Source organism: Chanodichthys erythropterus, chromosome 17, assembly GCF_024489055.1.
Source record: "Chanodichthys erythropterus isolate Z2021 chromosome 17, ASM2448905v1, whole genome shotgun sequence".
Lineage (NCBI taxonomy): Eukaryota > Metazoa > Chordata > Actinopteri > Cypriniformes > Xenocyprididae > Chanodichthys > Chanodichthys erythropterus.
The window spans coordinates 23750278-23764111 of NC_090237.1; the positions used below are offsets into that span (position 1 = coordinate 23750278).

Sequence of the window (13834 nt, forward strand, 5' to 3'; positions counted from 1 at the left end):
CAACCACAAGACGAGGCTGACGCACAGCAGATCTCTCTCTCTCTCTCCCGCTGTACAAACTTTTGCACTAGCTGTAAAATGTTACAGGTTTCCACCTGTATTGCCGTAAACTCACTATATGGTGAGAGACGATTTTGAATTGCGCGTGAGACATGGTTGCGCTATTTTCTTCTTCTTCTTCTTCTTCTTACTATTAACACAGTGACAGCGCTTATTTGAAGGTAGCTGTCTAGACAGAAATCGTTTTTTTTTTCTTCCCCTAGCTCAGTGTTAGGATCAATTGCAATTGGACTCAAGTGGGCATGTTCGACTGGCACGACGCCACAATGAGATCGGTTCAGTCTGCTGCTCTGAGCGTTTTTACATTGGATTTATATTTCATATGGATATCGTTCACTATATCGACAACAACAATCAAAGGTAAGAAATTATAAATGATAATTAAGCTGGGTTATCCTAATTATTTTTTAAGTTATTTGTTGGTGTAGACTTAGTTGCATTATCTTATGTAAATTTAATGTGTGCTGTGCTTATATGAATAGATTTTAATGACCTCAACATCAATAAATAATGAAAACGCTTAAAAATCACTAGGCTATAATTTAAAACATTAATTGCTGTATTCATATTATATAGAGTATTGTTCATATTAAACACAGCCTACATTCTATATTATTGGATCATAAATATCTTAGCCACTGACTATTCTTGATCCCTTGAACCAAATTTTATATAAAACACGACTTTTACATAAAGCATTCCTTTTTTAAAATTACAAATGCTATTTGTAAGTGGTGTTACTTGCAATAATACGTTCATTGTACTTTTCCAACCACTTTATATGTGATAACAGGTGAATGCATTCAGCTTGAAACTTAAATGGCTGGAAACAAATATGTAACATAATCATTGGACATTTTTACAGTGTAAATGTTTTACATTGTAAATTGCACCGTACCACACTGTACCAAATTGTGTTGTACCAAAAGCACTGAAATCCAAAATCCATCTGCTGTTGGGATTTGAGAGATTTGATAAGGTTATGTACTACATTTTAGTTTTAAGGGATGATGAATCTTGAGAGAGATCTTGATCTTATCAGTAATATGAAATTAAATGTAGCCCATATTCATTTTATATGCTAATATTAAATATTCTTTAGCACTATTTAGAGTATTGCTGCTGTAACCAGTGGTTCTGGTGCTTAAAGAACAAACATGTCAAATTCTGCATGCATCAAGGGCTTATGTTGTGACTTAATTCCATGAAAATCCAGCGAATAAGATTATGAATACCAAATTAATTTGAATAAAATTACATTTCTGTGAATATTTATCAGTCACTATGAAATACATTTTCACAGTCTATAGTGTGTTTAGATTTATTGTATAAATACTTTTTAACACTATTCTTGGCAATATTGCTATAAATTAGGCCAGTGTTCCCATTTTGCTCTTGAGGAACAGGCAGTTCTTTATAGTGGACAAAGGTTCTTTAGATCATTAAAATGTTCTTTACTCTATTAGTAAAAAAAAGTGGTTATTTTAAGAATGGTTCACTGAAAGGTTCTTTGTTTGTGGAACCAATAATGCTTCTTCTATGGCATCACATTGAAAACCTCCTTTTTGAACCTTTATTTTTAAAGAGTGTATTCTGGATGACATAGGAAGATGGGATTTCCTCACAATGTTGATATTGATTGTTGGGCTCATAGTCAAATCATCTTTATAATGCTTCATACAATACAGATGCAGATGCAAATTTCATCAAATATTGTGACAGATTCGAATTCTGCTGTAACAAAAACAATACTGTAATTATTTAGCAGAAGTCAGTTCATTGTTGATTTAGTTTATTAACTGTAAAGCTCATCAATAATGAAATGAGTTCAATTCAGCTATAAGCAGCTCTGCAGAAGACAATAGTTTCATTATTCAATTTGAGTCAGTTCAGTTTGATTCAATTAAGTTTGTCAATTGTGAAAGTCAAAGTTATAAAGCAGCTCTGCAGAAAACAGTTGTGTCATCAAATCAATAATATTACTGAATATTATGTATCTTATAAACCTCAACCAAGCAAGCAAAAGGCTCCAAAAACACCAGGTGACAGAAATGGAGAGAGAGAGAGAAACCTTGAAAGGAACCAGGCTCAGTTCTCCTCTGGCCAAATGAATGAACATGGTGTGATTTATGATTACAGGCTCAGGTTGTAGACTGATATTGTTCAAAAAAAAAATTGTCCAGCTCCTTCTGCTTGAAGATCAGAAATGTCAAGCTGGCATTAGGCATTATAGTACAAGATCCATGAATACACCACAAGCTGTTGTCTTTTTCATGTGATTTCACAGATGGCATAAAGTCTTGTCTAAAACTCGAATGTTGAGTTCTTATTGAAGACATTCCAAGAAATGTACTGAACAGACAGTTACAAGACACTTTACAGAGGTCAAAGACAATTCCTGACTAAATTCATCAAATTCTCTAAAATTTACTTTTGCCTTTAAAAGTCATGATTAAGTATTGGGCAATTCCACGCAAAGGTCATCTTTACCATGAAAAAAAAAAGTTTTAACCAAAAGAACAAAACCCTTTTTAAATTGTCCATTTAGGTCTGTAATATACTGTATCAATGTGCTCTAACAGAAATTTTAAGAAAATTGCCTTGCTTATCCACAATATATGTGGTAAGCAACAATGCTTAAATTAAATTTTCAACCAACCATATTTCATGCTTTCAAAAAAGGATCAAAGACCCCATTTTTTTAAACTTTATTTTAGCAGTAAGCATTGTGTAGAAAGATGGATACATGCCTGAGAAATAAATACACTCATTTAGTCATAACAGCACTGCCTGATGAATTTAAAAGAGCTAGAATAAAGAGGTCAGGACGCTTCAGTGCTCTGTCACGTCCGTAACTTTTTAAAGATTAAGTTTATGTCATATAACAATTATAAATGCAAATAACTTTAAACTTTATATGCAAAGCTAAATTATGTTTATGCTTATTAGGATCAACAATTCATTTCACTACGTTGCTCTGAACAACCATAATAAGCGTTACGGACGTGACCGTTACGGACGCTTCATATTAAATCCTATGAGTTTGCTTCTTTATATTGCTATCATCTGTTTCAGGCTTACCATATCAGAACATATCCAATAATCGCAATACTCTTTGTGCTTTGTTAGTTTTAATATGAAAAAGGTTTAACTTTCAAATTCAGTCGATTTTATAACAATTTAAACAATAGATGTCGCTCTTTAATAGCCTACGGCGCGTGACAGATTAGCTACTGCAGCGCCTGTAAGCGGCGGATCAGGTGCACATGAACCGATCTTCTCTTCCTCTTGCCAGAGAACGAAATATGAACATCAAAAGGTAGGCCTATATGAAACAGTACAACTTATAGAAGAGCATTGTGTCTCATAGGACACTTCCCTCGGGAATTGGGATGTTGCGTTACCGGTTGGTTAAAAATGAATAGCCTAGCCTATATTGATCACAATCCGCGTGATCAAGCTGACAAAATGAAAATAATAAGATTGCAATAATTTTGACTTGAAATAAAGTTTGATCATTTTGACTCAAGACTCCGCTTTAAACTCTGAAAACTAGACGAAAAAAACCGTGTGGTCATTCATACACAAAACATAAAACTGACATGATTGCGATTGGCAATCGGTTCACCTGACTGTGGGGAAAACCTGTGATTTTAAACTGCTTTATGATAAACATAAATATTTGTCAATGTATTTTAGCAAGCAGTCCTGTAAGAAGGAAAATCATGGTCTCTAAATTGATTCTTGAACAACGCACATGCTTGTCAACATGAGAAATAGGTCTAATCCATAACCTTTTGCACTACAGAGTATAACGTTACATTAGTATAAAGTTTAGTAAAAAGTTGATAAATTGTGGAGTCTTACCATACTGGATTTCAGTATTTGGTGGTTTAAATGCTTGCTTGAGGTCTCTGTGAAAGTTTTAAAGCAGTTTTAAACCAGTCTTTTGTGCCGCTTTCAGACCGGTCACGTCCGTAACGGAAAACTGTCACATCCGTAACGTTGTTTTTTCCTCATTAATGCGAACATGAAAAATGAAATAAAATTATTATTTTATGCTCTGTGAAGAGCCAACCCTTCTTCATTCAGTGGGCAGTATTACTTTTGGTTTGCGCAATGTAATTCACAGAATTCTTAAAAAATATGTTGTCACCCAAAACTTAGTGACTTTTTTTGTCACGTCCGTAACGCTGTATATTTCCCTCATCTAAAATATAAAACAGTTGAATAGACTGACATTTTTGTAATGTCTGGACTCCTTTAGTAAGGGATTATGAATATATAAATAGACGGTTCAATATGTTACTATTAAATGCATTCTTTGAGCGTTTATATTTCAAGTTTTAACTCCAAATGTCACGTCCATAACGCTGGAATTGCCCTATTATATTTTTAAGAAATCTATAAGATAATGGATCCGTTTGTGGTTTGATATCTCTCTCTTCACCTCTTTCCCAAATATGCACCTCAGTGCTGTATCAAATTCAGAAGTAGATTTGCATTACAGATTTGCGCTCATATGAATATTCCAGCCTAATTTTCTTGTCTCTGAAGCATGTGCCACCATACAGAGGAGTTTGAGTCTATTATCTAACACTTGAAGAAAATATAAAATCTTTGGCAGTCTGCACAGTTTGTCCCTTTTGGAAATTTGGAAGGTATTTGGAAAGCATTTGAGCAGCTTTAAATAGTTAACCCTGGGTTATTAATTGGAATCCTGGGTTATCTTGTTTCACGTTTCACACTACTCATAATTTATCCCGGGTTAAAAATTAATCCTGAGTATTTGTAAGATGACGTTTCACAATGTACATTCCTCTCTTCTACACTCAAATTGTCATGTTTCCTCTCAGCATTTGACATTTTTCCTCTCAAACGCTGAATTTACTATAATGCAAGCTTTAGTGACTGTCCAAAGCACGTGAATTTGAGGCATGCGATTGGTTGTTTGTTGCTAAGTGTCTAGCTGTAACATTCCAACACTGCATCGTTTCACACTGTACAAGTTTGGCGCTGCAATGCCAGGTTAACATGAAAACACCGCATTATATAAACAGTAAATTCAGCGTTTGAGAGGAAAATTGTCAAATGCTGACAGAAAAGGCGACAATTTGAGTGTAGAAGAGACCGTTTCATTCTTACATTTAAACTCAATAGTATAGTCTGTATACATTGATGCACAGTCCTAAAGCTATGTAAACAGGTCATGTGCTGCATTTATCCAATCAATGTCACTGACACCGCAAATATGCAAATAAGAGCGTTAACCCAGGGTTTAGGAATGTACATTGTGAAACGACATCTTATGAATACCCAGGATTAATTGTTAACCCTGGGTAAATGATGAGCAGTGTGAATCATGAAGCAAGATAACCTAGGATTCCATTTATCCAGGGTTTAGAATGACCCTGGGTTATCTATTTCAAGTGTGAAAAGCCCTATTGTCTGTTTTCGTCATTTAATAGGGCAACTCATAACTGTTACAGAGTGCTTATAATTCATGTTTTTACTAAAGTCTTAAAAGCCCCAGTATCCTCCATAAACTATAATATCTTATTGTTCCATATTAACTTATGTAAAGTTGGATGTAATAATCACATGCAAACTTATGCCAAAGGTCTTGAATGAAAAACAGGATAGACAATAACTGCATTTATACCACCCGACTGGGTCTTTACATCAAAAGGACATTATTAAATTGCATTTCAAAGCAGAAGATTCATAAGCAAGCATAATAATCTGCAGTGTTTGAAGTGATTTCTTAAGTGTGCTCTTTTATATTGTCTCAGCAGCAGGGCTGGAGCGCAAGCCTTCAGAAGACTGTCCGCTGGGTCACTTTCCCTGTGGCAATATGAGCATCTGCCTGCCACAGGTTCTGCACTGCAACGGCCAAAACGACTGTCCCAATGGAGCTGATGAGGACAATTGCGGTAAGAGCTTTTTACAAATACAGACATATCACATATAGCCTATCTATATATTAGATTATATATATATACACTGATGAGCCAAAACATTATGACCAGTCACAGGTTAAGTGAATGATGGTGTGACGAGCAGAGCCGTGAGGGAACGGTGCGAGGCCGGTGACGCAAGTGATAACAAGCATCACCTGGGAGGCGCACCGGCCTTGTGTCTCTCACGGTGGAGCTCCGGGAGCATAAAAGGAGGAGCGACGACCGTGACGGACGAGAGAGGACCAGGCCTGGACTTTACTTTATGTTTTATTATATTTGTGTGGCCGGCAGACGTCCGTGAAGGTCTGCCGGCATTACTTTCGTTTTGTTCTTTGCTTATTTTGAAATTAAAACTTTGTTTGAACGTTCGCCGGTTCCCGCCTCCTTCTTCCCGTATCTATGAACTGTGTTACAGATGGTAAGCAAACAATCAGTTTTCATTGATCAACGCATTGGATGCAGGAGAAATGGGCAGTAATAAAGACTTATGGCAATGGCCAGAGTACCTCTGAGACCGCAAGGTTTGTGGGCTGCTCCAGGTCAGTAGTGGTGAGAATTTGGTCTGAGGAGGGACAAACGGCAACATGGGGTTGGGTGCCCAAGGCTCATCAATGCACAAAGGCAACGAAGGCTATTCCATCTGGCCCAAACCAACAGAAGGTCTACTTTGGCTCAAGTCACACAAAATGGGAGGAATGTGTCACAACACACAGTGTATCCCACTCTGCTGTGAATGGGGCTGTGTAGCCGCAGACCAGTCAGACCAGATGACCCCTGTCCACCATTGAAAGCACCTACAAAGGACACGCAAGTGTCGGAACCGGACCTTGGAGCAGTGGAAGAAGGTCCTGTTTTCTTTTGTAGGGAGTATGATGCTCTGGGCAATGTTCTGCTGGGAAACCCTGGATCAGGCCATTCATGTGAATGAATGTAAATTTGACACATGCCACCTGCCTAAACAGTGTTGTAAACTAGGTACACCCCTTCATAACAATGGTGTTCCCTGGAGGAAGTGGCCCTTTTCAGCAGGATAATGCACCCTGCCAAACTGCACACATTGTTCAGGAATGGTTTTAGGACCATGACGAATTCAAGGTGTTGCCCTGGCCTCTAAATTTCCCAGATTTAATTCTGATTGAGCCTCTGTGGGATGTGCTGGACCAACAATTCCAATCAATGGTGGCTCCACCTCACAACAGGACTTGGATCTGCTGCTAATGATACCACAGGACACCTTCAGGGGTCTAGTAGAGTCCATGCCTCGGCGGGTCGGTGCTGTTTTGGCAGCATGTGGAGGACCAGCAGCATGTTAGGCAGGCGGTCATAATGTTTTGGCTCATCTGTATATAGACCGGGGCTAGTTGTCACACAGGGATATAACAATGGCTATATCTCAGTAACTATAATGTTTTCAATTTCATATGTCAGGTTGGGAAAATACGTCACAGAAGTTTTAAAAAATCATAAAAAATTTGACAACTTAATGACGATGAAATTACAGTTTAATTTCTGTTTAATGGCAGATTTCATTGTGGCAACTAAAGGCCCTTTCAAACTGAACGCGAAACGACTGATCATCTTCTGCTAATTCACGCCTGCACGCCAGGTGGCGCCGACCAACAATTCATTTGTCCTCATGCATGTGTCTCCTATAAAGTACCTCAGAGGTGACGTGTTTTTGTAGGCCAACCCGTAAGTTAGCGGCGCACGGGTTCTCTTTATTGAAAGCCTATGCATTTTTCTCACAGACCTTTGGAAAATCGCAAAAAATAAGCACTTAAACATTTTGTCTATCAAGATAATCTTTACAAGTTAACACAACATTTATACATTTTGAAGCCTAAATAAAGTCGTCAGATATAAAAAGCTAACAGTAGGCTATAAACGGACTACAGCACACCATGTTCGCGGATCAACGTCACCACCACCAAACTTCCTCAAACTTTATTTAATAAACAACTTTATAAACATGCTCGCTGATTATGATCTGCGCTGTGTATAAATACTTATCCACCTTTTCATGAGAAATGCTGTCCAAATGTCCTGTTTGTCATGATGACGTCTAAAGTCCCCCCCAAAGGAAGTAGTCCCTTTTAGCAACTTGTTAGCAACCGCCGTTTTGAAAGACACACAAATCACAAGCGAGTCATAACTTGTGTGTTTTATGTCATGGATCAAAACGTGAAAATAGAGACATTATTTCAGGCGATTTAGCAAAAACCCATTCAAAAAACCCATTGACTTCGGGGCGATGGAACCAGAAGTCCTAAAATGCTTACTCGCTTCCCAGTTTTGCCTACAAAAACACATCATTCTTGAAGTACTCTACATGGCTTTAAAGGGATAGTTCACCCAAAAATGAAAATTTGATGTTTAGTTGCTTACCCCCAGGGCATCCAAGATGTAGATGACTTTTTTTCTTCAGTTGAACGCAAATTATGATTTTTAACTGCAACCGCTGCCATCTGTCAGTCAAATAATAGCAGTCATTGGGAACTTGAACAGTAAGAGTCGAAAAAACTTCCATAGACAAATCCAAATTAAACCCTGCGGCTCGTGACGGCACATTGATGTCCTAAAACACGAAACGATCGGTTTGTGTGAGAAACCGAACAGTATTTATATAATTTTTTACCTCTAATACACTACTATGTCCAACTTCGTTCAGCTTCCGGCTAGTGAGGTCTGATCGCGCTCTGACAACGGAAGTGATGTCTCGCGCTCATTGAAGTATATGGGCGAGACATCACTTCCGTCTTCAGAACGCGTTTTTTGACCTCACTAACAGGAAGCTGAACGAAGTTGGACATAGTGGTGTATTAGAGGTAAAAATTATATAAATAATGTTCGGTTTCTCGCACAAACCGATCGTTTCGTGTCTTAGGACATTAATGTGTCGTCACGAGCTGCAGGTTTTAATTTTGATTTGTCTAAGCAAGTTTTATTTACTGTTATAGTTGAAGTTCCCTTCTACTGCTATTATTTGACTGACAGACGGCAGCGGTTGCAGTTAAAAATCATAATTTGCGTTCGACTGAAGAAAAAAAGTCACCTACATCTTGGATGCACTGGGGGTAAGCAGATGAACATCAAATTTTAATTTTTGGGTGAACTATCCCGTTAACATTGTCCGCTGGTTAATAGGCTATACAGCAGGGGTACTCAAGTTCAGAGGCCAGGAGGTCCGCATTTTAAGACAATAAGACAATATTTGTTGAATTCTCTAATTATAACCAACGTTGTAAAGATGATAAATAAGATATTCTCCTTGAGCTCAATGACAGACAGATCTGTAATGGGAACGCTCTCTGCTTGCTTTCTGTTTATAATATTGACATTAAAAATAAAAGTTTTGTTTCTCATGCTGCTAAGAGGACTTTCGGCCACTTACATACTGCAAAGTTTGAGGAGTGTCAACTAGATTACATGATGGAAAAATAAGGTTGCTTGTTTTTTTGTTTTTTTTACCTGCGACCACAGGTACGAGACCCCTCCCACCGCAGCTCGCATGAAGATGAATGAATCACCTGAGAGCGCAGTGAAGTGCGTTTAAAGTACATGAAACTTTAATCATATAAAAGAATGAATTGCTGCATTACTTTTAAATAGATTTGATTATTATATATATATATATATATATATATATATATATATATATATATATATATATATATATATATATATAATATATATATTACAGAATGTTCTGTCTTATATGGCACTTTTATTATATTAGGTTTTACCACAAATATGTTGTTTTTGACAAATTCGCTACATTAAACGTGTAACGTTAGTTAATTTGTATCAGATGAAATGAAGGAAAACCAGGAAACAAAGTCAATTTTAAAACCATTTTATGTTAATTATTGCTTATGTAACCATCTGTGAGTGAACATAAGCCGAGTCATTGCCAGAAGTGGCCCAGGTTTCTACAGCCAAAGTTGGGCCAGTTACAGTGAACAGGAATCGGCCCAGTGCTTTAAAGCCGTAACAAATATACATGTTCCAGAGCAAGCTGCGGGCCACAATCACTACTATCTGGGATTGTTATAAAAATACCATGAGCTGCATAAAAACACAGAAAACATATCATCATAATCATATTTACTTGCCTTCATATTTCATCTGTAGAAAATTGTTTCTCTCATTTTTATATAGGCCTACAGAAGAGCAGGAGATATGATTACATGATTGACAGATCCAAAACGTGCTCTCATAATCATAACACGCTCATGGAAGAAAACGGACAGTGATCACATAATTCAGTGGAAAATGAATAGAAATGATAAGTGTATTCTGTATAAAGAACATGTGAGAATAAATCTGTTCTCAGATACCAATAATAATCTCCTCTTGGATACTCTTCTTTTGTGTTTTCAAAACAGTGCCACCACTCTCGCCCTTCAGCTGCTCCAGGCATGTGATCTAAAGCTCAAATCTAATTGGACAGCCAGTTTCATCACGTCGAGAAAAAAAAAGAAAAAAAAAAGTGAATGTTCGCGCCCAGTGTGAAAGGATCTTTTTTGATTCAGAATCATGAGCGTCATTGCGGCGAAACTTTTTGCCGAATTTCACATTCAGTGTGAAAGGGCCTTTATGCCCCAGTAGTGGGACAAAAGTCATAATGCTGGAAATGATCACTAGCATGTTTTTGCATGTCTTTTCCTAAGATAAATCGGCCCTAAATAAAATTGTAGAAAGAGAGACTAGCCCCCATAATGTCCCCTATAGACTGATCTCTATATATATTTTTAACATTGTTACAATATCATTTCATTGTTTTATCAATTGTTAACTTATTCAGTCTGTATGTGTTTTGTGTGAATGTTTGTGTGTGTTCGCCTCATGTTGACCTCTACCTCATCGTTGTCCATCTCTCTGAAGGGGATAACAGTGGCTGGGCAGACCTCTTCGACCAGACATTTAAAAGGGTTTCTCCTCAAGAACTTTCTACAGATTGCCGTAAAGATCCACCTAATTCTGTCATTAACCTCTTGTGTTTGCTGTCTAGACATTACTGCTTGTATTAGTACAGACTGTGCCTAAACTAGGCCTATGCCAAATATATAGTGCAATTTTTAATGTCACTTTCAATAGAAGTTCCTTTTCCACCTTTTTCCTAATAAGCCTACTGGGTTTTAGATTATGGGAGGCATTTCCGGTTTTGGAAATTCCACTCAAAAAAGACTGAAGCAAATCATTTCAAATCATAAGGTTGCGCTACAAATAATCCATATACGTCAGTTTGACTGATTGAGCTGTAAAATTTCCTTCATGTTCTATTTTCTGACATCAAAAGCAAGAGCTTTTTCAGTCGCTTAATTTTTTCCCCCCCTTTGAATTCCACTGTAACAGTAAAAAAAAGGTCTGCTCTCCCGATTTAATTTATGATAAAATACAGTACCATGAATAATTCACTGGAATGCAGAAGGAATCTTTCATTTTTCTCCCCAAATCCTCATGTCTCTTTTTAGGTTCGTTTTCACATGGATGCTTCAAAATGTAAATGTCTCTGCTTTTCACTTCTTATTCCTGCAGTGTTTACGGTAATGCTTCTAAAGCATGTAAATACAGTATTTATCGAAAAGCACTTTGAAATATTATCACTCTATGTTCCAGTTTATGAACATTTTTGATTAGGCAACGTATGTTGCATAATATAGACATATATTGATATTTAACATTTTCATAATATTGCTGTGGAAATAATCAAGCTTTTAGAGTTATTAATTGTCTTGTAGTAATTTGTTAATGCTTTTACACTTTTAAATTGACTTAATGTTTGATGGTTGAAGGGTGAGTAGAATAACGACAGTTTAATAGAAGTTACTCCCATAATTCACACAAAGCATCATGGGGCATAGGAAAAAGATGGATAAGATCAACTCATACTTAATCTTTGAAATATATTTGAAATCTAACCTTTATTTAACATTTATTTGAATATATTTTCAACAGTGTAAATCAGTGTTCATTTTTAACTATATTTTGGTTGTTACTCTTCACAGAACTTCCATATTGCCAAAACTGTAGAATTTGATGTGTGCATGTTCGTGTGTATATGTCTCTCTTTCTTGTCCTGACTTGCAGAAGTGGAGCAGTATCCAGATCGTTGCCAGTGCATTAACAATGAGATCCACTGCGTGCATGTCAGCTTGAGATCCATTCCGCAGGTGTCAGCGAATGTTACCTTCCTGTACGCAGCCTTCCATTGCAAATTTGTGTAGTTAACATGCAGTTCATAAATTATTATCAACAATTATGGTGGGTGTTGATGGTCTAATTGTTGAAGGTTTAATGCTGCCTTCATTTGCTATCAGAAATGTCCTTATTCCCCCTTCTGAAGGTGTGATTACGAGTTTGTTGCAGTCACAGGAGCAATTGTTCTTCCCTCCACCGTTTAAAGTTTATGGCAAGCCCAACTCAGAAACTCAGGTCAAAATCATATCTGAGTTTCTCAGTGGTGAATATGACTTGAGAGGGTGTTCATGTCCAATTTCCAACTAGGAAAGTCGTATTTACGATAATTCCGATAGCATGTGAAGGCAGCATAATTAGCTAGATAAGCACAGTATGCATGCTATTTTCGTCCATTTAATGATAGCGGCACTGCAAACATGACACGGCTCAACAATTTGAAGTGCTAAAAGACATTTAGTGTACAAAATTCACTGGATTACACAATTAAACACAAAAGACAGTATCAGTATAGGCTAAAAATGAATACAGTCCAACACCACCTTTCCATCTTATCTCAGTTTTTGAGGCAGTTTTTCTTTATTATTCATTTTCTTCAGCTCAATACACAAATGAAAGGCTACTGAGTGTTTAATTAGCTGTTTGTGTTGCTTTTGGACAGGTCATTGAAGAGTAACGAGATTCGCATGTTACCTGATAAAGCTTTCATCAAAAACATAAAACTCCAGAGGCTGTAAGTATGAATAAGCATTTCCTGATCCTTTCTTCTGATCCAAAATAAGCTCCTCTTTATAATTTCTGTCACATGCATTGTGATTGATTTCATAAGAACAACTTTGATATGCATTGACTTTAAGGAGATGCTTTGCTAAGCCGCAAATTAACACGGAAGCTTGTATAAGCTGTCAAACTGTACAGCCAATGCCAATGTTTATGTGGTACAAAAACAATTGGTTCCTGCATGGAACTGATTAATGTTTATGATTAGCTTTCTGTTGAATACACTGAAGCTTTTATGATGAGCCATAGTCACCTTCCTTTAAATTGAGCTTGCTGCTGTTGTTAATCTCAGTATTGGCAGGTTTCTGTAAAGCATGCCATTAAATCTTGATTCTATGTGTTGCGGTCTCATGATTAATGCTTTCTAGTAGTACTCACCATTACGGACAGGTGTGAGGATAGTGGCGATAAGCACTTTCAGTACTGTAGTTATTTGTTTACAAAATCAGCATTACACCAATAGAGAGTACTTGTCATTTTTACTAATAATTTTCATAAAAGTTTTTTTTTTTTTTTTTTTTTTTTTTTTTTAAGAATCATGATTAAGATATGTGTCCAGTCATTTTGCCATCTTTTAAATGCTTTAATGTAATAATAATTTCTAAAGTTTAGGCTCTGTAAGATTTTATTTTATTTTTTTTTTATTTTTTTTTGAAAGTCTCTAATGCTCACAAGATTGCTCATATTTATCTGATCAAAAATACAGGAAAAATAGTAATATCGTGAAGTATTATGACAATTTAAAATATTTTAAAATGTTATTTATTCCTGATGGAAAAGCTGGATTTTCAGTGGTTCTGATTTATGCTGATTATCAATGTTAAATTGTGATGCTT

The 13834-nt window shown here is 36.6% G+C and overlaps 1 protein-coding gene across 1 annotated transcript in view; it reads left to right on the plus strand.

Moving 5' to 3' along the window:
• The first annotated feature begins 326 nt into the window (after positions 1-326).
• Positions 327-13834, plus strand: part of rxfp2b (relaxin family peptide receptor 2b) — a 37861-nt gene continuing 24353 nt past the window's right edge. The window contains exons 1-5 of the mRNA XM_067366128.1: positions 327-420; positions 5856-5993; positions 10905-10982; positions 12111-12216; positions 12880-12951. Of these exons, the coding sequence (XP_067222229.1) occupies positions 327-420; positions 5856-5993; positions 10905-10982; positions 12111-12216; positions 12880-12951 (488 nt within the window). The remainder of the gene's footprint in view (positions 421-5855; positions 5994-10904; positions 10983-12110; positions 12217-12879; positions 12952-13834) is intronic.